This window comes from Cryptotermes secundus, unplaced genomic scaffold (genome assembly GCF_002891405.2).
Source record: "Cryptotermes secundus unplaced genomic scaffold, Csec_1.0 scaffold423, whole genome shotgun sequence".
Lineage (NCBI taxonomy): Eukaryota > Metazoa > Arthropoda > Insecta > Blattodea > Kalotermitidae > Cryptotermes > Cryptotermes secundus.
The window spans coordinates 194,042-216,416 of NW_019731985.1; the positions used below are offsets into that span (position 1 = coordinate 194,042).

Here is a 22,375-nt window from a genome sequence, read left to right on the forward strand (position 1 = left end):
CTGCACAGCATACTTACGTTTCTGCAGAATATACATAACACCATTTGTTCAGTGATAAGATAAGAAAACACACCATTTTCGATATGCAATTCTGTTCGTAAGTTTTTGCTGCTCTCAAACAGATAACAGTATGCAGGAGACAAGAACAGCTTGTTCATAATATGACTGCCTGACAAATATACAATATGGTACTTATCAGTGATAATGAAAGACAGATATTTTCATGTCAGTGTGTGCCTAACTCTTTGGAGTAGAATTCTCCTTCAGAAATTATTAGCAGATACTGTGGACATTTGTCACGTTTATGGAACATGAAGTTTTACTGAAATGTTCAAAGAAGCCTGCTACTACATTCTGTCCGAAACCAAATAAATCCTGCCTACTGCATCATTAGTTTCTACTTATTAATGATTCATTATAGTATTATTCTCCCCTGGCCAGGGGGGTGGGACAAGTCAGTCATCCCCCATCCCCCAGGATGTTTCGGTTTTGTTTGCCACCTATGTTTAAATACTGAGACCCAAACCTCTACAATGATGCATAAAAATATTCTTAAACGGTTTAAACGTAAGTATAAGTATGTCAGCATGTTTTCTGTTTCCTCCTCCCTTATACAACACCCAGCCATGTTCATAATCCATCTGCAGTCACAGCCTTTCCTCTGTAACAGCAGTTCAACCAAGGGACTGATATTAATACCTTTAACCGCTATCGTCTGGTTCATTTTATAATTTCTGACCATCATTAATACCAACATGACAGTGATCCAAGCTTCATAAGTTGGAGTTCTACTATAATGTTACACGAGGTTGCGGTACCGAACTTTTGTGTTCTGACAGAACCGTCTTTCATTAAGGTTGCATGTTGGACAGAAAATATAGCTTTGTCATTCCATTTCTTGCAATAACAATTAATCCGTTGTAACCAGGAACATTTAAACAAACCACACACATTATAAACATTTTGTATTAAACACATCATGTATTAGAAATTATAAATATTGCAACAGTGACTATCTTTGATGTTATGTCTACATACTTTAAAAAACAGGGAGTCCATAATAATGGAAATTATTGCAAAAATATAGTCACCTTTGTAATCATTAATTTATTAATTCCTGATGTCCAATTAAGATGGCATTTGAAGAAAAGCATGGAGTGTGTTATAAATAATTTCATATTTTCTTCCATTCAATACAACATTTTTAATGATGCAGTGTTCCACTTCCAATATTTGAAACTCCTCAAAAATGTCCATGTTTAATTTTGAGTAGAATAATGCCAGAGGCCAGAGAGGGACAAATTAAAATGGACTATTTTATAATCACCACAGACAAGATAGCCTAGAGAGAAAAGAAGAAATATATCTAACGGGATATAAGCACCCAGCAGTCTAGTGACATTTCATAGTAACATCTGCCTCCATCTTCAGGATCAAGGAGTAAGTCAAGCAAGAAACCAGCATGAAAAAGGCAGCAAGCAGAACTGCACTTGAAAAAGGACATGCCACTCTCACTCCTTGCCACACATCACCAAGGGTAATCATCTGTGGCGGGCACAATCATGTCCCATCACCTTGTTGCAGGGTACTTACTACTTAATACCCAATTACCACTTCTGAATCACTCTGTAGAATAGTTCTAAGTTAGGACAGGTTTAAAGAAACAAATAGCTCAGTCAGTATAGTAACTAGGCTATGGGCTGAACAATTGGAAGATCAGGGTTTGATTCGCAGCAGGGATAGAGGTTTTCTTTTTCACAGCATCCAGGTTAAGTCTGGGGCCCATCTAGCCTACCATCCTACTATCCAATGCTTATCTGAGGGTCACTCCCTAGGTGTAAATGGCCAGGTAGCAAAGCTAACTACTAACTTCCATCTAGGTTGAGCTATATCTCTGCTCTCCAATGCTGTTCCACACTGTGGTGCTTCAGTAAGTCCAGAGACATAAGCGGCCTCCGTAGTCTAGGGGTAACATTCCCACCTCATGACTCAAGGTACGTGGGTTCAAAAACCCGGCAGAGGTCGTGTAATTTTTAAGGGCGGAAAAATTCAGGGAACAAGTCCTCCGGGAGGGACTTTAAGCCGTGGGTCCTGTGTCGTAGATTTACGGCACGTAACAGAACCTCATGTCTCTAAGAGACCGCTGAGCTAAATTAGGCCAAACATTTCCCGCCCAAAATAGTTTCCAATGCCTCCGGTAGATGGGGAAGTATTAGGTACCACTGCCAGAGGAGGGACAACCTCGCTGAGAGAAAGGGACTAAAGTATTAGATACCACTGCCAAGTAGAGGGTAGAAACCTTGCTGGCAGAAAGGAACTAGGAACCCCTGTCAGAGGAGGGATGACCTCGCTGACAGAAAGGGACTAACTATTAGATACCACTGCCAAGTAGATGGTAGAAACCTTGCTGGCAGAAAGGGGCTAATAGTGATCACCAGTACCGGTAGGGTATGGAGACAGTAGAAATTAAAGGGGGATGCACAATGGACCAATAACTGGGTAAGTCCAGAGACATTAGCTTCTGAGTTTAGAGATGTGTGTGTCAGAGCCTGTAACAATAATCATCTCAAATTCGGTAAGATTTATGTTTCAGGAGGATCAGGAATAACTTTCAGTAGCATAAGAGTGCATCTTGATATACACCAGAGAAAAACAGGGTGGCTCCCGGTAGATGTAAAAAGTGATTCTGAAAAGCAAAACGCAGATATTAAGTCATGTGAATTATGTAGTAATTTGAATAAGCAGGGGCTATGAAAAATGTTGAGAGAGTTTAAAATATTGGCTAATGAGGTAGGGAAAGGAGTGAATAAACTGGGTAATGAAGCCAACAATACAGGAAAGACTTAAGACAATATCAACCAAAGGATCCAGTTCAGTTCCATGATGTTATAATGGTCAGAAGAAGTCATTTTTAAATACAGATGTCCCATAGTAACATAAATTACAAAATTATAAGACAATATAAAGCCACAAATATACTGAAAGAACAGATTATTGAAATTATAACGAAGATGTGAAACTTTTGACAAAGAAGTAAAAATCTACCAGCTGATAGACTCTAATATTGCAAACATGAAGAAAAAATATATCTACCAATGGAGTTTCAAGTCATAGCCAATATATGGGCATTTCACTTTATATCCTAGTGCAGTGAAACTCCCATTTAAGGTTTCTCTAGAGAGCAGTGGAGTTTAACACAAATTCAATTAGTCCAGTTGCACTGCAACACAAAAGTCACACAAGCCATTGCAAATAATGACAACTGAACATATTATTTCATTACTGAACATGCTTGAAACTAATAGGTAGTTTACATGGATAGATTTACTCAAATGCATCAATTTTCACAGAATCTTATATATGTCATATGTATTAAGGGTGTTTGTCATAATATATAAATATTCAGTGAAAACTGGGTTAGATCATCAGTTTAAGACTACAGCACTTCAATAAGATTTTACTGTACTGCTAAAATGGACATTTTCTAGGTGCACATTCTAAAGAAAATCTTTAAAATGCTTATAAAATAATTCACATTCCATCCAAATATCAGCATATACTTCTGACTGTCAAATACTATAATCTTTAAAACACACTGAAATTTGTTATAGGTTAACACTCCAATATCTGAGGCTGCAGTTCTCCACAAATCCATCAGATCAAAAGTATAAAATGAATAAATAATAAAACAGAAGTGACAAGTAAGAATTTTTAAGAACTGAAATAGGAGATGAGAGCTTACAGATGTTTAAATTATTAGAAATTAACAGACTACAGTGGTTTTGGCATATTAAAGGAATTGATGTATACACAATATTTAGAAGATATCTGGAATTACAAGAAAAAGCAAAAGACCAAAGAATGGCCCAGATATAGACTACAAAGTGTTTAACAGTGTTAAAAGCAGAGGAAAAGTATGGGCTGGGTCACAAGATGATTAAGAGCACAGGAAACTTAGACTTAAAATATTTTAAAAGAACGTAAAATGACAAATGTGTGATGGCTTTTCATTCACAAACACACCATCGAGTGGAAACACTGACAGCAAGAGGAGAAAATAAGTGACTGTATTAGGCCTGGTTCTTTTCACGTTGCATAATTAATTTTTTTTAAATTTATAAGATTTTCCGCTTTTCAGGATATTGAAAGTTGACCCCAAGAATATTACTTATGTCTACACTATATTCAGTTCAATCTTTGAAAACTCTGTATTACCAGAATGGAAAATGAAAAACAATCCACTAACTTAATCACTTTTAAAACGTGAATCTGTACAAATCATATAAATTTTGTGAGACAAATTAACATAAATTATTGAATGACTGGATGACTCAAATACAATTGCATATCCTACTAGATGCAACTATGTGTTCATAAATTTATACTGAAACACTGTCATATGCTGTGGAGATTTATATGTCTTGGTATTTTCATGTGAAAAGCTGAACCACCACTGGTGGCTTGCAGGTTTCCATCGTGTTTAGGTGAAACTGCAACAGAAATTATGAATGTAACAAGCAACACTTGCCACCTGTAACTAACATCTATAAGAATCTTACATTACATAAGCATTCTTTTTTTCTTTTCTCGGGCAAAGCAATTATGTACATCGAAAACCATGAACCACATAAAATTTGGGTTAGAAAATTTCAAGGGCACGGAAGTAAATGGGAGGGTAGTAATGTGATTAAACTTAACACTTTGCAGACCGGTGGCATATTTTTATGCCCAGCGCTTTTAAACGTGGCGGACCGGTGGCATATTATTATGATTTTAGGACACGTTATGTTGAAACACACTATACCTTGCACTGGCACAAGGCAGACGCACGACTGATGTGTGACAGACCTCCTGAATGTTTGCTTCGTAGTCACTAACATGACCCCGCTGTTTATGACCCAACTGTTTTCCTTTCCCACTCCAAAAGAAAATGCCTTTGTTCATCTTCCAGCTGCATGCACCAGGCAGGAAGTTAATAGTGCAATATGGATCAGGTCGGAAGAGGTTGAGGTCCAAGCATTTTCTCGGAGAACAAGAAATATGACTTGTTCTCCGATGAGCTATCTAACGTCCCTTGAGTCTGGTAGTGATAGCAACTCACAATCTGATAGTGAGTGTGGCAGGGGCGAACAAAAAATTGTGGCCACAGACAGTGAAAGTGAAAGTGACAGCAGCTCCGACAAAAGTTCAGGTAGCAACATTGCAGGGACAGCCACATGGGGTAAAGTAGACAAAACGCCTGCTTTGGGACAGTTTACTGGAAATCCAGTGGTGAAGCAAATTCCATCGGACTCAACACAAGTGTCTGAAGTAGCGGAACTGTTTTTTTGGAGATAGTTTCTTTGACATGCTATGTCAGGAAACTAACAGANNNNATTTCAATGATAATGAACTGCAACCACAATCAACAAGCAGGCTTTTCAAAATTCAGCCCTTATTTAACTTTTTCGTTCCGAAATTTCAGACAGTTTATAAGCCAAACCAACAACTGTCTTTGGACGAATTTGTGATTCCTTTGAGGGGAAGGCTTCACATGCGAACATATCATCCTGGGAAATTTACAAAGTATGGTCTACTTGTTCATGTAGTTACTGAAAGCAGTTCAGGCTATACTGGAAATTTAGAAATTTTTTCTGGTGAAGAAAAGAGATTACAATAAACTATTCTTTCCGTTTTGAAAAACTATCTTGATTAAAATTACCATGTCTATCAAGACAATTATTATAACAGTGTGGCAACTGCAGAACTCCTACTTTCAAGAAAAGTACGTGTTTGTGGAACAATTAGGGTGAACAGAGGCTTTCCTCCAGATCTGAAAGAGGAATGTAAATCCCTGAAACGTGGTGAAACCACATTCAGGAGGAAGGGGGATATTCTTCTTCAGTCCTGGAGGGATATTCGTGTTGTGAATATGATTTCCACAATTCACAATTCGGGCGTGGTTGATGTTCAAAGGAGACATGGACAAGTAAAGAAGCCTGTTTGTATTTCCGAGTATAATATGTTCATGAAGGGAGCTGATAGAGCCGATCAGTACTTGGCCTATTATTCTCTTCCTCGGAAAACAGTAAAGTGGACAAAGAAAGTTGCCTTGTGGCTTATAAATTGTGCCATTTTCAATTCATTTTTGTTTTTCAAAAATCTAAACCCTCATTCAAAATTGAAACACAAGGCATTTCTGCTGAATGTGGCAAAAGCCTGGATTACGGACCAGACAGTGGTGGCAGACACAGACTTAGTGCAACCGGGTCCATCAACTCCCACCCCACGCAGGCCCCTGGGTGACTCTCAGGTGATATGCAGAAACATACCGTTGTGAAAATTGTGAAAAAGGAACATGCCAAGGGGAAGCAGCCTTCTAGGTGATGCCGTGTCTGCGCGATACAGAACAAAAGGAGTATGACTGTCTACATGTGCAAGTTCTGTGTAATGCCACTTCACAAAGGGGAATGTTTCCAGAAATATCACACTCTCAAGCACTTCTAGGAGCATTGGTAAGTGTTCTCCAAAAATTTTAGTTCATAAAATTAATTAGGAGATTTTATATTAATTTTTAAAGTGAACAGTGCACAAATTTGGGTAGTAGGTTTAAAAATGCCGGTCCCCAGGGTGGTTTAAATATTTAAATCGCCGGTCCGCGAAATGTTAAGCAAGTAGCATATGAGGTGTAAAGTGGATTTAGCTGGCATAAGCTGTATTCAAATGATGGGTGTGAAATAGTTAAGAACAGCTGAGTTCTTATTCAGTGCCCACAGAAGACCCTGCACCATGAAGTTTATAGATTTACATGTCTTCTTCCTTTATCTTTTAAGACTGATTTTCTATTAAGGATAATTCACACTTTCAAACATGTCATAGTATTTTATTTTCTAGTTTTTCTGCTTAATATTTATGACTGTTGAAACCAGAACTCTATAACATGGACTGGAATGGAGAGAACTAGAAATTTTAGAGGACAAACTTCTTGGAACACTAAAAACAGAATATGAGGGAGAGGGATGAAACTGGCTTGTAATCATAACAAATGGTGGGCTTCTGTAGTAGTGGTGGTGAACCAAATAGTAGTGTTAGTCTATTAAAGGCGAACACCTAGCATAAACACACTAAATCAATGACATTAATCTGTCTGTGAACCTTCATCTTCAATTTGGTACAAAACTGATAATGTGTCTTATTTATCTGCCAGCCACACTGGGCATTCAGCAAATTGATATTTGTACATTAATACTGACCTCTGAATATTGATGGGTGACTATACTGAACACTCATTGCACTTTTTTTTCTTTTAAATTCAATTAGTGGGAGGTCCAGCTGTGTCCACTCAGCACAGCAGCCACCGATTGGCATACTGTAGCCTGCCCTGGGCAATTATGATGATGGAGAATTTGGTGGAATAAAAATTAGCAGAGGAAACCAAAGTACTCGGAGAAAACCCGCCCCAGCACCACTTTGTCCACCACAAATCCCACTTGAGCAGACCCGGGATCAGACCTGGGCCGCTGCAGTGGGAAGCCAGCGACTAACCGCTTCAGCTATGGCGAGGCCACTCATTGCACTTTGTACTGATCCTTGAACAAAACAGCAACTATGAACATTGCGGTAGCGTAGTTGGTTCAGGCACTATGCTACAAGCCGGAAGGTCACGGGTTCAAGTCTCGATAAGGTCACTGGATTTTTTCAATCGACCTAATCCTTCCAGCCACATACCCTGGGGTCGACTCAGCCTCTAACAGAAATGAGTACCAGGAATTAATTAAATAATTTTCCTGGGGAGTAAAGCAGGCCCAGCACGTAAGGCTGACAAGCTTACTGCCATCTCTGAACCGATTGTCTAGTTAATGTGGAACCCTCAATGTCTCACAACCCTATGGGCCTTCATGGCCTGTTACAGGGAATTTTTTACTTTGTATGAATGTTACTAGGAATATGGCCTGAGAATAATGTTAGTGAATAAAAGTGAATACATTTATATACTTTGGAAAATAAATTAACTCTTCAGAGTTCATCTAAATATTTAAAAATTTGGTACCTACCTCACAGAAAGCCAATTCATCACCATTACAAAGACCAACCATGAGAGAGAAAGTTAATTTAGTTGGTTAGGCACTACATGGATGGCTGTCTTGTAAATATTCTTCCTTCTTTTGTGAAACAGCTGTTATATATTCTCACAGGCTTGGCAAGAAGAGGGGTAAATACAGCAGAAACACACAACACACCAAGAAGGACTACAGACTCTCAGCTCTTGCCCTGTACTCTTGAGTTCTTTCAAATGGGCCCCAGTGAGAAAGCCCAGAGATGGGAACTGATCACATAAACAACACTGACTATGACAAAAACAGTCTTCTGGGATGTGGCGCCATGTAGCTATTGTGTTGACGTTCCTCCAAAATGTCGGTTAACACAATAGCTACACAGCGCCACATCCCAGAAGACTGCTAAGTTCATAGTCACCGCCATCAAAACCTCAAATCTTACAACACTGACTATGACTTAATATGTAGCTCTTAACCATTACATGCATATTTACATCAATCTAAACAAGACAAGGATCAATATAATAGAGTAATACAATTCTTGTCATGTTACAATTGCAGAAATACAACTGACACAAAATGTGAGACCTGTACATACTTCAATACAAATAACAACAGGAGGAAGTACATCAACATACATCATATTTGCAACTAGAAGTAATTTTATAATATCAGACAAAACTGTTACATATTATAACTTTTAAACTTCCTTTTAATGTATGCTTTCTGATGACCTATATGGGCTGAAACATGTAAAGGCAGTAAAATAAGTAATCTCATATATAATACACTGGATGGTACTCCTATTAAAATTAATATTACTAATTACACGATACTTCAAACTCATCTGTAAGTGACAGTTACTTCGAGAGTGTATACAGTGCATACTAAATCATTATTCTGGTTTTAAGATAAAACAATAATTTATCATAGCTGTGACTCACTGCTGTTACTCACATTATCCTGGTACTTTGGTGTTCTTGTTGCGCTGTGTATTGCTGCAAACCTCTTTTTTAGCACTGCAGCAAGAACATTAGATGGATCTGAAGGAGTTACAGGCCGTCTTTTAGGATTTCCACCAGGAGTTCTGTAGATTAAAGAATTATATAAATACAGTAAAACTTGGTTATAGCAACATCGGTTTCTGCGACACCTTGTCTATTGCGTCAAATATTCAGTGGTACGAACTAATTCCTCATAAAGTAACTGTTTTTATACCTTGCTTAGTACGACATGCACAAATGCATCAACCTCGTATGTAACGTCATTTTCATTCCTGAATTTCTCTGAGATGGACATTGAACGTAATTTAGAAAGTGTGTATTGGGCAAGTAACAGGAAACAGATGAAGATAACTGATTACTGTACTCGTATCTAGGTACAGTAAAGCACAACAATTGATGTAATCTACTGTAATTTGGTGAGTGGGCCTACCTTTAATATACAGTATTAGTGTGGTGTGCATTGTCAGTGAAAAGCGCTGTAATATGTCTTTGATATTACACATTTGGGCAATTCCACGTTAATGTTATGTTAGTCTGTACTTAACTACGTATTTCACTAAAAAATGCAACATTTTAACTCGGTTTTTGGTAGATTTTTACGTGACTAACATAAGGCTACTGTGGAAGTGCCCATTTCGGTTACAACGACATTCGTTTATAACGACACTATTTTTAGGTCCCTTTGATGACGTTATAACCAAGTTCTACTGTATATATGTGTACAATATTCTGTATGAATGTGAGACATCTTCTCTTACTTTGAATTAAGGAACGCTTAAAAGCAAAGTAACGAGGAACATACTGCAAACTTACCGCTCCACAGGACGCAGCTTCACTTTAGTAACATCCTTCATAATGTCTCCCAGTGAGAGCACAGCCTCTCCACTGGATTTGGTGGGGCACAAACTGTTAGCTTTTGATTTGTTGCTTACATTTCGTACAGGTATTAGTGACAGTGGAAGGGGTGGTGGTGGCGGTGGTGGCAGTGGAGGAGGTGGTGGTGGCAGTTGTGCTTGCAAAAGCGATGTAGATGATGAAACAACACACCTCACAGCTACAGCTGTCTCTTCACTGTCTATAAATTAAAGTAAAGAAAAATATTTAAATCTTAACTCTGAATCCTGCTCACCTGGTTTCTACGCTTGTGATGCATACAATTATATGGTGCATGCCACAGGAGAAAGGAAAATGTAAGTAAAGATTGGAGGAAATATAGAATGGACTCGGGGAATGGAAGAGAAACAGGGAAATAAAGTATAAACTATGCATATGCACATTTGCAGTGTGTCTCCACAAATTTTATCAGCTGAAACAGTCAAGTTTATGCTGTTATACAAATTCCAGATTTATTGAGGATATTGAAATAAAGTGATGAGATATACAGAAGATGTTATATATATGCAGAAATCAAGATTCAAACATAATTTTGATTGGTAAATAACAAGGTAAAACAAAATTATGGAGACTTAACTTACAATGCGAAGATAATATTAAAAATTATATTTTCAGAAACACCATGAAAGTGTTAATTGAACTGAACAGTTTAGAGGTGCTGTTCAATGGTGGATCTCTGTAACGATCACAAATTTTTGGGTCGCATAACAGTAGTAAATTTCAAGACAAGCTGAATAATTATTAACTTCCCAAGGAAGATACTGTAGCTCTATAAGTTCCACAAAACATATAAAACATTAGTCCATTGTCTCAAAAGATGATTGAAATTTAATCAAAATCAGTCGGCGCTGTTTCTAGAAAACTGACATTTCATGGTTGGGCCACTAGATAGAACACCATTGTTTTCCTGAAGATACTACTCATGCTCTTCAATGTACTGAGACTGTCTCCACAAACCAACTTCAATCAAAAACATTATGAAAATCGAAATCTTTTGTTGGGGGGCTCCTGTGAAGGGTTTCTACTTTTGGAGCTAGAAGGTTCACATTCAACAGGCACCAATCTATTAACAGATCAGCTCTCTTATACCCAAAATGAATTAAATGTATCCAATAGTTCCAGCACTAACCAAAGCAAACACACATAAAAAAATAAATACAGAGAGATGGGACTCCAAAAATCAATTTTCTTATTCAGGGATTTGAACAATTAAATCCTTCAAAATCTTGAGAGCGATCATACACATACACATGTGAGAACATAAAAACATAATACTCAATGTACGTCAATTTAAGTCAAGTTCAGTCATATGCAGCATAATGAATTTACCAGATGAGAGAGTCGCTTGATGACACATCCACAATTCATGAACCATTGCTTGCAGCTTCTGCACCTCGTGCTGTAAAGCCAAGAACTTTTCATCTTCAACTTCTTTTACAGGCGTGCTGCTTCTTACACTATTGTGGAAAAAACTGGGCACAAGTTGTGACTGCTGGTTGCTCACACTGTAATCATTCAGTAATGTCAAGATACACAGTCACACCTCCTATGAAACATGGTTTCTCACCCTCACATAACATAACATTATTTACAAGTGTATGAACTGGAACAAACTGGCTCACTATAAATTGCAGTCACGTGAACCAAACCTTTTCCAACCTGAAAATTTGTTAATAAAAAGAGGATGTCATTTGTACTATATTAACATTAATCATTATATCGATTACTTAGGTGGTTTTTGCACAAAGTACATAAAATGAATGTACAATGGTAAGATCATGTCTATTTACCCAACTGTTTCACCTCCAAAACTGCTGGATTCATCCTGGTGAAACTCTGTTTTGTGGGAGTGGGGAATTGGGGGTCTATTATGAACTCAGGGAATGAATTTAATTTTGATGCGTGTTGTTCCAACATAACCCCTACTTTACAACAAGATCAAACCAAACAATATAAATTTTCCTAGAAACAACACACAATAAAAAGTACTGGCACATATCATGTAATATAATTATCATTAAGACCTGCAATTATTATATGAAACACCATTGCATACAACATATATTTAATGACCTCCAAGAGCAAATAATTTCTGATCTGATGCAATGTGACATCTGTGGGTAATATGCTTAGCTTTGTAACAATAAATTTGTATCTACAATAAACATCGAAGCAAGTCAGCTATACGAAGAATGTATTTGAAAAGCATGATTACATCTCATCATATTAATGAAGCATGGAAATTACAGGGGACAGCTATCTTCGTCACAATATTACGTTACCCACAGCTTCTGACATAGCCAGAATCATCTTCCTGAAAGCGATCATGAATGTAGAAATCCCCTGTGCCAACTTCAGACTGTTGAAATTTTGGGGTCAGGTAAAATTGTGGCAGTGATTTCATCGGAATGAGTGATCCAATATGCCGAATCAGACTTCTGCTTCTTCCATATGGCTTTCTCTTTCTGCCACTTAAAATCCTCTGAAAACAGAATTAACCATTTACTCACTATGCATATCAGCAGTACTTGATACCATAAATATGGTCTGAATTGTGAAGATCAATGCAGTTATGGAATTTTTGGGAGAACATACCAAATTTTTGGGAATGTCGTTAGACAAAAAATTAAGCNTAAAACATATGCGCAAATACCTGAATGATCATTCCTTTCAGGTTAGGAATACAACTACTGCATAGGTCGCAAATAGAGTTAGTTACTGGAATAAATGAAATATTATGATACAACTAATCGGCGTCAATCTATACAATGCGGACACATTCAATATAAATATATATATATTTATAAAGAATCAAATGCACTTTTGGTAAAGCTCATTCATGAACAACATACCAATCATAGGTTAAATATACTTCTATTACTCTCCTTCCGTAAATCATTAAACTAATTTGTATAACTACTTTGTTTCACACTGTAACCATGCATTTCATGACGCCTCACGTAGTCTGCTAGTTCTGTTACGTAAATTATAAAATAACTGCGACTTGCCATGAAGTATGTAAAGACGGCTAATAATCCGCTGAAGAAAATTGTCACATTCGCGTTTCCTCCATTATTATCCTTTTCGGATAACGCAGGAGTCATGCAAGAAATCACACACAATTCCATTCGTTCCTTCGTTCTTCCCATTACTTCGGGACACTCAACTGTAAAGAAAATAACCTATACGTACTGATCGGTAGTGTTTATCAGCCAATTCGCACAAGACCGCTGAAACTAACACGCACAACCAACCGCGTCAATAAAAATGACAGTCTTTAGTTCTACACCACATGGACAATAACAGAAGAACAAAGGGAAATGAAATTGAAATGTTTTCCGCAGTTAAAAATACTGGCATCTGAATGGCGAACCCTCCTTCGCTAGCGTTCCATAACGTTCCATAATTTACTGCATATTTATCAAGGCTTGCCTGCATTGTAAACGTAAACGACCGGAGACGAGTGCAAATGAACACTTCCTGTGTCGAGTATGCTATATATAGCGCCATCAAGTAGACATAAAGCTGAGCTAGCCTAATTGTATCGATCGATCTCAAAATAATACACTTTTTCGAGGTGTCGAAATGATGATAAGAAAGGCACACATTGAATATTGAAGTTTAGGGGTTTCATAATCAAGAATCATGATAAATGAGCTGGTAAATGACTATCTGGAGTACTTTAAAGTTGATCTGACAAAACAGGTACTGTTACAATTATTTGGTTAATTATCGTACACTTTTATTGTTTCATACATTATCACACTGCTGACAATGCTTCGACTTAAAATATTAATAGCGAAGGTAGATTGTGACGTACAGTAAGCGTAAGGTCTGCCAATATAGCTGTTAACATTTACCTTAATATAAAGATAGATTTAAAGATGCAAGTTGAATTAAAAAAATGGAGCTATATCTCCACATTCCCATTCGTCATGGTATGGCTTTCAGTTAAGCATGGGTACTTTACTGTAGTTTTACATGCAATGAATTAGGCATGTACCAATTTCAAGAGAATATTTCTATGTGTAGATTGAATGTTTCCCTATCAGTCTTCTCATCATATCTGCAATGTTTACATGAATTAAACATGGTGAAATTGACATTTGTTGAGGGCGCAGTGGCTATAAGAACGTTTCCCAAAGAATAAATGTTACATACAATGCATACAGTTTAGTTTTAACCTGAATTCTACATGTAAATGACTTGCCAAAGGTACAAGAACGCACCCCTTCTGCCTTAAATATATTTTACTGTAAATATTAATTTTGCCAACACATCTTAATCTCAGCTATGAGAATATATAATGTGTATGTTAGGTTTTCTACTTGTATTTCATTGCAATTACTGCTTTCTTTCAAAAGAAACCAAATTTGGGATGTGAGGCTGTGTAAATGGGTATCAGCATTTTGAAAAAAGAAGTGTCTCCATGTTCAAGATAAAAAAGGTAAAGTTTTGTCCCTGTGCTTAACTAATTAAGCACTATAACATGAAGACATATTGATTGATTGATTGATTTATTTCGTCACTGTAGATCATTGTACATGATATATGACAAGTCAAGTTAATTCTGAATATTAACAATTTGATATATAAGTAGATTAAAATTACAATAGTTACAATTTTTTACATTCTTATTTGTGGAGAATTTGATGGAATGAACATTGGCAGGGGAAACCGAAGTACTCGGAGGAAGCCTGCCCCAGCGCCATTTTGTCCATCACAAATCCCACTTGCTCAGATCACAGTGGTGGGAAGCCAGCGACTAATCGCTTAAGCTATGGCGTGGCCTTCAGGAATGATGTATAGATCCACACATTCTTGACCTTAGCACTAGTTACAGGTGAGCAGTTAGCTTCACACACCAGCCACTTTTCCCCTGGTTACCCATCAGATAGGATGGACCCCAGAACCTGTCTGGATGTGAAGAAAAATCTTGTCACTACCAGGACTTGAACTCTGACCTCTCAGCCATCCAGCCGATAGCTAGTTGCTTTATTGACTGAGCTATCCCAGCTCCCCATGATCAAGATAAATTAGCAAATGATGTGAAAGGAGAGATGTAACCTGATGTGGGGCTCCATCTGAGCATTTGTCCACAGGAACCATGTAATCATCCTCAGTGAAGATAGTTGGGTGTTCTGTCCAAGATTTGAACCAGGCACTTTCTTAGTGTGCTTAAGCCATACTGTTAAATTGCAAGTAAAAATGTATACCCATGAAAGTGGAGCATTCAGCATTCTCTGCATTGAATGTTAACAATATTTAAATTCTTGATGTAAAACCACTCATATTTTTCAGCTTGCACCTGTGGAAGAAACTATAGATGACATGTTGACCCGTTTAGAAGAGTTTGAGAGCCTAATGGAGATGGTAAGTCTTTCATCTCAGCACAAGAATTCAACTTTATTATAAAGCACATCAGTATAAGTGATCAGTTGGAGGCTTTCAAGGCAGTGACTTATGAAGATTACTGTTGTCTGGGATGTGACACTGTGTCGTTTCATAGATAAACACAAACGTTTTAGAGGAATCTGCTGCCTCCATCCTCAGGTTAGTCTCTTCTACCCTGAAGAGGGAGGCAACAGAGTCCTCCAGAACGTTAGTACCTCTCTCAAACTACATGGTGTCATGTCCCACAATACATCTTAACAAAACTTACTGACTCTGGGCTGTGGATCATCTACTGTTAATTTCCTTTGCATGAGCAGATTTAATTTTCAAAAGGATGCAGCCATGGCCTAATATGAGGTACTACCTTTGTCTCAAAGAACCAAGGAAAACGGCAAACGTATTCAGTTGCGACAGTTGGCATCCCATTTGAGATTCAGACTGGGCACTTTCCAAATACTTGCTTGTTGTATCAGCAGGTTTTAATTTGAAAAATATGAACATGCACATGTATATAAGAACATAAAAATACATTTGGAAAATGTGCAGTTCCAATACTCATGTACATTCTGTACGATTACAGGTGCAAACCAACGGGCTGCACAGTCTAGATGGATCCGTGCCAAACATACTACTGTACAAAGATAGACTTAGAGCTCTGTGCAACCGGGTGGACAGACTTGAAACGTTTCTAAATCGAGTAAAACACGATCTTGATGTGGTCGAGTCACATATGGATGCTGCTGAAGCTGATGTTGGCAACACCAATGGAAAATTTAAGAATATCTTGAAGCCACTGTTTTTTGTGAGTTTAGTAGGTGTCAGTTACAAATGTACATGACTCTTAGTGTCAGTAGTGAATTATAAATAACTAAAAGCCACTAATTTAACTTTAGTTTTGCAGTGTGGAAATATGAAAGTGGGTATAGAGATGCTTATACAATTTTTCTAATGTAGAAATACAACTTACAAGAATCTATATTAACATAAATGACACACAAAAAATATTTGTAATATGCACTGATCAGCCTATATGGATGTAACCACATATAAACCATGCTCATTACAAATTCCATTAATTTTCCTTATTTATTTATTTTATTACAGAAGAAGCCAGATAAGGCTGTCAGATCTCCAGTCTATGAAGCTCCAGAGATTTTCAGAACTTCAGACTTCTTTCTTCCAGATGAAAGTACATCAGATTCTTAAATACTGAACTGTGTTCCTTCTGTACTAATTAATGTTTTGTACAGTGAAATTATTTTGGTCTTCATGAGTGTATAATTGTTAATTGCTATAATTTCTCTGTTGAACACAGTGAAATGTTCCTGAAAATTAATAAATTTCAATGAAAAGCATGTAATCACCCAAATCATTTACTGAACAACACACATGCATAGTTACCTTATCATAAGGAATGTTGATATAATACACTTGGGCTCTTACCCTAAGGGAAGAACACAGAACTGAGAACATCTGAACTCAACATAAAGGACAGGAGGACAGAGAAAAATTTATGAGGAGCTTCATAATTTGTACTTTTCCACAAATATCATTCAGATGAGATGGGTGAGATCAGTGAGAAGTACATGCTGAAGATGGGTGAAAAATTGGGAGAGAAGACACCACTTAGAACTAGGTGTAGATGTGAGGCTAATATTTATCTTTATTTTATTTTTGTCACTTATTTAATGAAGCTTTCAGTGTTGAGGCTGTACAGTGCCAGATGGAGAATTACTGAGGGAGTGGGCATGGCCTAAACAGGACACACTCCTAGCATATATCTGGGGGAACAGCCAAATCTTGGAAAACCTTAGTCAGGACAACTGGTGTCTTGGTTGAGATTGAAACCAAGCCCTCCCAAATACAAAGCTTTACCTCTAGACCAATCTGTTCACTAATGATAGTAATATGCAGATTTTAGAAAAAGGATATGAAGAGGTGGACCGGATGGATCTGGTTCTGTATAAGATACAGTGGTGGTTTTCTTTTGTGAGTGTGGCAATAAACTTGTGTTGCCCAACCACATTAACTATTATTTGATCAAAGAGTTCAGTTATGTTAATGTATTATTAAGAGAGTATTTTAATTAATTTAAATACATTGCTCCTCTCACCTCACAGAAGTAAAATTAATCTGTACTGGGCTTCACTGAACTCTTTAACGTCTTGCAGATACAGCAAATATGAATCTAGTAGTAGCATATATGTCAGTGGAAAACTTCTGCTTTCAAAGTATATCAACAGAACCCCCATCCCAAAACTGAAGGCAGCAAGTACATAAAAAAAAGACAAAGAGAATTCACATTTAAACGTTTTATGATATGAACAAGATATGTCACTTAGAAATGCTGAAATTACTTCATATGGACTATTGGTAGTAATTTCAAGAATTGGTAGTCAATACATTTTTGATTCATATATAATTTTCTTGAGGCAGGAAGTGATTATATAACAGTTGAAGATTAAAATAAATGCAGAAAATTACCATAAAGTTCATGACATCAGAAAATCTTTGCTGTGAGACTGCAAGTAATTTTTCAAGTTGCATACTTACTCTGAAACATAAATTTGGCACACTGGGACTCTTCTATAACAGAAGGGAAGTTAAACTGTTCGGGAATAGGGTTGCTTCCTTAGAAATCTCTCTCACTATGTGGGAAGTTGCCTGTCAGCTCATTAGTGTTCAGTATAATGATTAAGTATTAACCCTGTATATATCTGTAATGATATTTTTCCGTATCTAAAAAGTTTATCCACCTAGGTGTTTTAAATAGTTCTACACTTGAGAACAACAATGAAGGGTGATACTACAGTACTAGGTTCCATTCACTACAGTTCCTCCCGAACCATACAGTTTATCCCAAGCTACATAGCTGTCTAAGTCATCTGGTGATACACTTGCTCGAACTCTGGTTAGTGCAGATTTGAAATCATCGACTGTAACCGGACGAACTTGATCAGGACTTATATTCTTAATGTTAATGAAACCAAGTGAACGAATGGGTCCCAGAGATGCCTCTTGACATAAATTTTTCATGTCTGCACCAGAATATCCAGCTGTCAGCATCGATATCTCATTCACTTCCGGCTCTGTCAAGCAGTGATTCTCGTTGGACATCAGGCGTTCAACTATCTGACGACGGGCCTGAAAGAGGGAAGAAAAAAAAAGATGGTTTCTTAGTTTATTTAATGATGCTTTCCTAACTGAACATTTATAATACTACAGAATGGAAGCATGCAGGAGACAGAGAGTGGCTAACAAGATATCAGGAACAAATAATTATACAAAATATTATGCATAACAGGAAATAGTATATGAAGACTCAGAGTTGAAAAATATTGTAGGCTCAAGTAGAATCTGAATTACCACACCTCAAGTTCAGGTAGAGGAATATAAAGCTTTTTGACCAATCGTCGTCTAGCAGCTTCATCTAGCTCTTGAGGTCTATTAGTGGCCCCAATCACCAAAATTCGGTCCTCTTCACCTGTTGCTGCTCCATCCTGAACACATTAATCACATCAATTGCACTGAGTGATGAACCATACTCCACTTTTGCATAAACCATCTTCTTGTAGGTGGAGTTCAAACATTGCACATAAATTTCATACCTGTATATTGCTTTGTACAGTTCTCCTTTGGGCACCTATCTAACGGCAAACTAACAAATTAGCTAGCAGCTAATATAATGTTCAACTAACCACAGCTATACTGGATTTCTGGTTCTCACAGCAGTTGCTAAGAACAGTACCATCTTCCAGCATGCAATGCCTATAGTCTGGTAGAAGTTTACTGATATTTCAGGGAATGTACAGCCCTTGTCTTCATGGCTGAAGAACAAGCCAAGGAAGCAGCAAGTTTCTACCCCACAAAACACTGGTACCCACCTACCAAACTACATGGCATTATATCCCAGAAGACTGTAATCTCAGTTCTCACCACAATACTTCATACCCCACACAGCTAAGTTTCAAGACACCTTTGTGTTCAGTCCGTACATGAAAAGCAGTTTGTTAAGTAAATGTTTACGGTGACTCACCAATTGTACTAGGAATTCAGTTTTGATGCGCCGAGAGCTTTCATGTTCAGTGTCACTCCTCTGGGTTAGTAATGAATCTATTTCGTCTATGAAGACTACAGCTGGCTGATGACATCTGTGTTGTGAGCAAGATAGAAAATTCTGTATAATGAATGAAACCAAAAAAAAAAAAAAATATATATATATATATTTATACATATAAATATGTTCTACGTGTAGTTTGATTCAAATTTGCAAAGTTCATATTTTTTTGCCATTTCAAACATTATTTTTTTGTGCCATCTGATATATGCTCAGATTATGGAACTCCATTCCATTCACTGTAAATACAACTCAGGCATTAATTTATGTTCGGATAGGATCAGCGTTTTTCTTAAAAGTAAAACTCTTGTAGTGTTATAAGTCCTTTATACATGTGCTACAAAAAATATACAACCGAGTTACCTCGCAACTGCAAATAAAGCACGAACCATCTTCTCGCCATCTCCAATCCACTTGGAGGTTAGAGAAGAAGCACTTATACTGAAGAATGTTGAATGGGACTGAGATGCAATGCACTTCCCAATTAGAGTTTTTCCTGTGCCAGGAGGCCCAAATAACAAGATACCTTTTGGAGGACGTCGTAAACCAGTGAAAATATCAGGTCTCAATAATGGCCATACAACAACTTCCTGAAAATAAAACATATAATAATGAGTAGGGCCCGCATTTCTATGACATGTCATATTTTTTTCCCTAGGGTTTATTCCTATTTTTACTTGTAATTATGCATGTTTCCAGTCATTCTTATTGAAATTATGTCGTTTTTATTGTGCATATAAATGCATATTTTAGAGTTTTATTGGTTTTAAGGCATATTTTGGCATAATTTTGAAATAAGGTCATATTTTTGTCATTTTAGAAACAATTCTTTAATATAATGTAAAATTTCGGCTCCATAATGTTTAGTATTACAAAATAAATTTCAGGCTGGACTGTTGTTTCAATGTGGAACAGAGTTCAAGTACATGAAGTTCGTATTAAAAACCATATTTTTGACTGGACTGTACTTGCAGTTACAAAGGCGAAAATTTGTGAAATGCAGCATTTATGACCTGGCAAGCCGGCCTTTCCCAGTCGAGGCAGGAGGGAGGCAAGTGTAACGGGTATTCTCCTATTGTACTCCGTCTTACTATAAGGTATATACATCCCATTCTTTCTTGGAGGGCTTAGAAGTATTCTATTTATATATGTGGAGGGCGTTATAAGACTTCAGTTTGACTTTACAATGCCTAAAGTGAGTACATGTAGTTCAAGGAGCGCAAAGTTGCGTAGTTTTGTACAGGAGTTTGATGAAAAAGTGTTTAGTGCCGATGGCAAGATATTTTATAAGTTGCGTGGCGTGAAAGTTACAGCAGAAAAGCGATTTACTGTGCAGCAGCATTGTAAAACTTTTAAACATGGTAAATGTTTAAGCAGATTATCTACAAAGGATAGCAGACAAAGTTTGTTGTTTAAAAACAGTTCCACTAATTCTTCTTCTTCTTCTTCTCCTTCACCTTCTTCAACGAACAATGGGTCGGAATTTTCGAAGGATTTGTGTCAGTGGATGGTATCTTCGAATATTCCATTAGAGAAATTGCATAATCAGCACTTCAGACAATTTTTGGAGACATACACTAGTCATCCTATCCCAAGTGAATCGACGTTAAGAAAGAATTATCTCTCTACATGTTATGAAGATATGTTAAATAAGATTCGAACATCTGTTGCTGACAACAAGATATGGGTTTCCTTGGACGAGACTTCTGACGTAGATGGGCGGTATATTGCGAATGTTATAGTTGGGACCCTGAAACAAGATCAACCTGGAGAGAGATTTCTTCTTGACTGTGAAGTTCTCGAAAGAGCAAATCATTCGACTATAGCTGTCCTATTTGATAATTCCATGAAGTTGTTGTGGCCAAATGGAATACAGCGAAATAATATCCTTCTCCTAGTAACAGATGCCGCTCCATACATGAAGAAGGCTGCCAAAGGACTTCGAATCCTCTACCCAAAAACGGTCCATATTACTTGCCTCGCTCATGCATTGCATAGAGTGGCTGAAGAAGTTCGAGGACATTTTCCTGATGTAGATAGGCTAGTTTCAAATGGAAAGAAAATATTCATCAAGGCCCCTCTTCAAGTGCAGAAATTTAAACAAGAAGCTCCTCTACTGCCACTTCCTCCACAGCCTGTCGTCACACTGTGGGGTACATGGTTGGATGCTGTGGCATATTATTGTGAAAATTACACAGCCATTGAGAAAATGTTTAACCGCTCAGCGCGGTTTGACGTGTATGTTTTGTCAAGGTATTTAAATTGTCTGCGGGGGTTCGACGTCTATGTATCGTCCAGCTGCACACCTATGTTATAACGCCCATAATAATTGATGGTTTTGCTGTAGACTGTTACATTTTTTGCTGGCCTGTTGTCAGAAGAACAATATATAATGAAAAATGAGTTTAGCTGCGTTAAGTCATCGTTACATATGCCTGTCTTGCAGCAAAATCGTGTTGCTTCTGGTAGAGGTTTCCTCATTCAAACTGTTATGAATGGCGTGTTTTCTTTCCTATGAAGTTATAAACAGCAGAGATGTGATATGTGCTGTGTTTATAATATCATATTGCCCTGAGCTGGTTAATGGTTTTGACAGCAGTGAGTCAACATCAATTAACCCTTCCGCGTGGTCATTTAAATTCCGCGGCCGTCTCTCCGGCGGTAATATATTCAGCCGTCCATTTAAATTTTGCTCAAAAATGATTTATTCATCATTGTTCTTAAATTATATGAGATAGGAACATGAAACTTTCACTAAAATGATCTTAAAAGGTGGTTTTATAACCTTACCTTATAATATGAGCGCCCTGTATCTCGGCAATGGAAACAGGTTGTTTAGTATTTGAGCAGTGAATGGTACGCCTTGAAGGATGAAACTTTCACTAAAATGATCTTAAAAGATGGTTTTATAACCTTGCCTTATAATATGA

General features: G+C 37.3%; 3 protein-coding genes and 1 long non-coding RNA gene across 11 annotated transcripts in view; 2 read left to right on the top strand and 2 right to left on the bottom strand.

Moving 5' to 3' along the window:
• Window positions 1-2,854: 2,854 nt before the first annotated feature.
• LOC111867408 (mitochondrial fission regulator 1) lies at window positions 2,855-13,462 on the bottom strand. Of its 6 annotated transcripts, none has more exons than XM_023857237.2 (7): window positions 13,189-13,391; window positions 12,943-13,100; window positions 12,217-12,416; window positions 11,264-11,439; window positions 9,854-10,115; window positions 8,994-9,123; window positions 2,855-4,490 (listed from the first exon to the last, which is right to left on the bottom strand). In XM_023857237.2, the coding sequence occupies exons 2-7, from the start codon at window positions 13,081-13,083 to the stop codon at window positions 4,431-4,433; spliced, it is 969 nt and encodes a 322-aa protein (XP_023713005.1). In that variant the 5' UTR covers window positions 13,084-13,100; window positions 13,189-13,391; the 3' UTR covers window positions 2,855-4,430. The 6 variants fall into 6 exon arrangements, with proteins under 6 accessions (XP_023713005.1, XP_023713006.1, XP_033608570.1 ...); XM_023857238.2 differs by having other exon boundaries at window positions 13,182-13,391; XM_033752679.1 differs by lacking the exon at window positions 12,943-13,100 and having other exon boundaries at window positions 13,367-13,462.
• On the top strand, window positions 13,449-16,688 carry LOC111867410 (biogenesis of lysosome-related organelles complex 1 subunit 4). Of its 2 annotated transcripts, none has more exons than XM_023857240.1 (4): window positions 13,449-13,639; window positions 15,236-15,307; window positions 15,909-16,139; window positions 16,433-16,688. In XM_023857240.1, exons 1-4 carry the CDS (start codon window positions 13,580-13,582, stop codon window positions 16,532-16,534), a joined length of 465 nt encoding a protein of 154 aa, XP_023713008.1. In that variant the 5' UTR covers window positions 13,449-13,579; the 3' UTR covers window positions 16,535-16,688. The 2 variants fall into 2 exon arrangements, with proteins under 2 accessions (XP_023713008.1, XP_023713009.1); XM_023857241.2 differs by having other exon boundaries at window positions 13,452-13,639; window positions 15,909-16,130.
• LOC117282556 lies at window positions 13,698-14,345 on the top strand. Its single transcript, XR_004513347.1, has 2 exons — window positions 13,698-14,149; window positions 14,299-14,345. It is a non-coding gene; the product is annotated as an uncharacterized LOC117282556 (long non-coding RNA).
• LOC111867406 (fidgetin-like protein 1) overlaps window positions 16,433-22,375 on the bottom strand; it is a 23,404-nt gene continuing 17,461 nt past the window's right edge. For both annotated transcript variants that reach the window (XM_033752678.1, XM_033752677.1), the window contains exons 8-12: window positions 19,809-20,035; window positions 19,365-19,479; window positions 18,700-18,828; window positions 17,442-18,472; window positions 16,433-16,653 (exon numbers count right to left, since the gene is read on the bottom strand). In XM_033752678.1, the coding sequence (XP_033608569.1) occupies window positions 18,143-18,472; window positions 18,700-18,828; window positions 19,365-19,479; window positions 19,809-20,035 (801 nt within the window). In that variant the 3' untranslated portion in view covers window positions 16,433-16,653; window positions 17,442-18,142. The remainder of the gene's footprint in view (window positions 16,654-17,441; window positions 18,473-18,699; window positions 18,829-19,364; window positions 19,480-19,808; window positions 20,036-22,375) is intronic.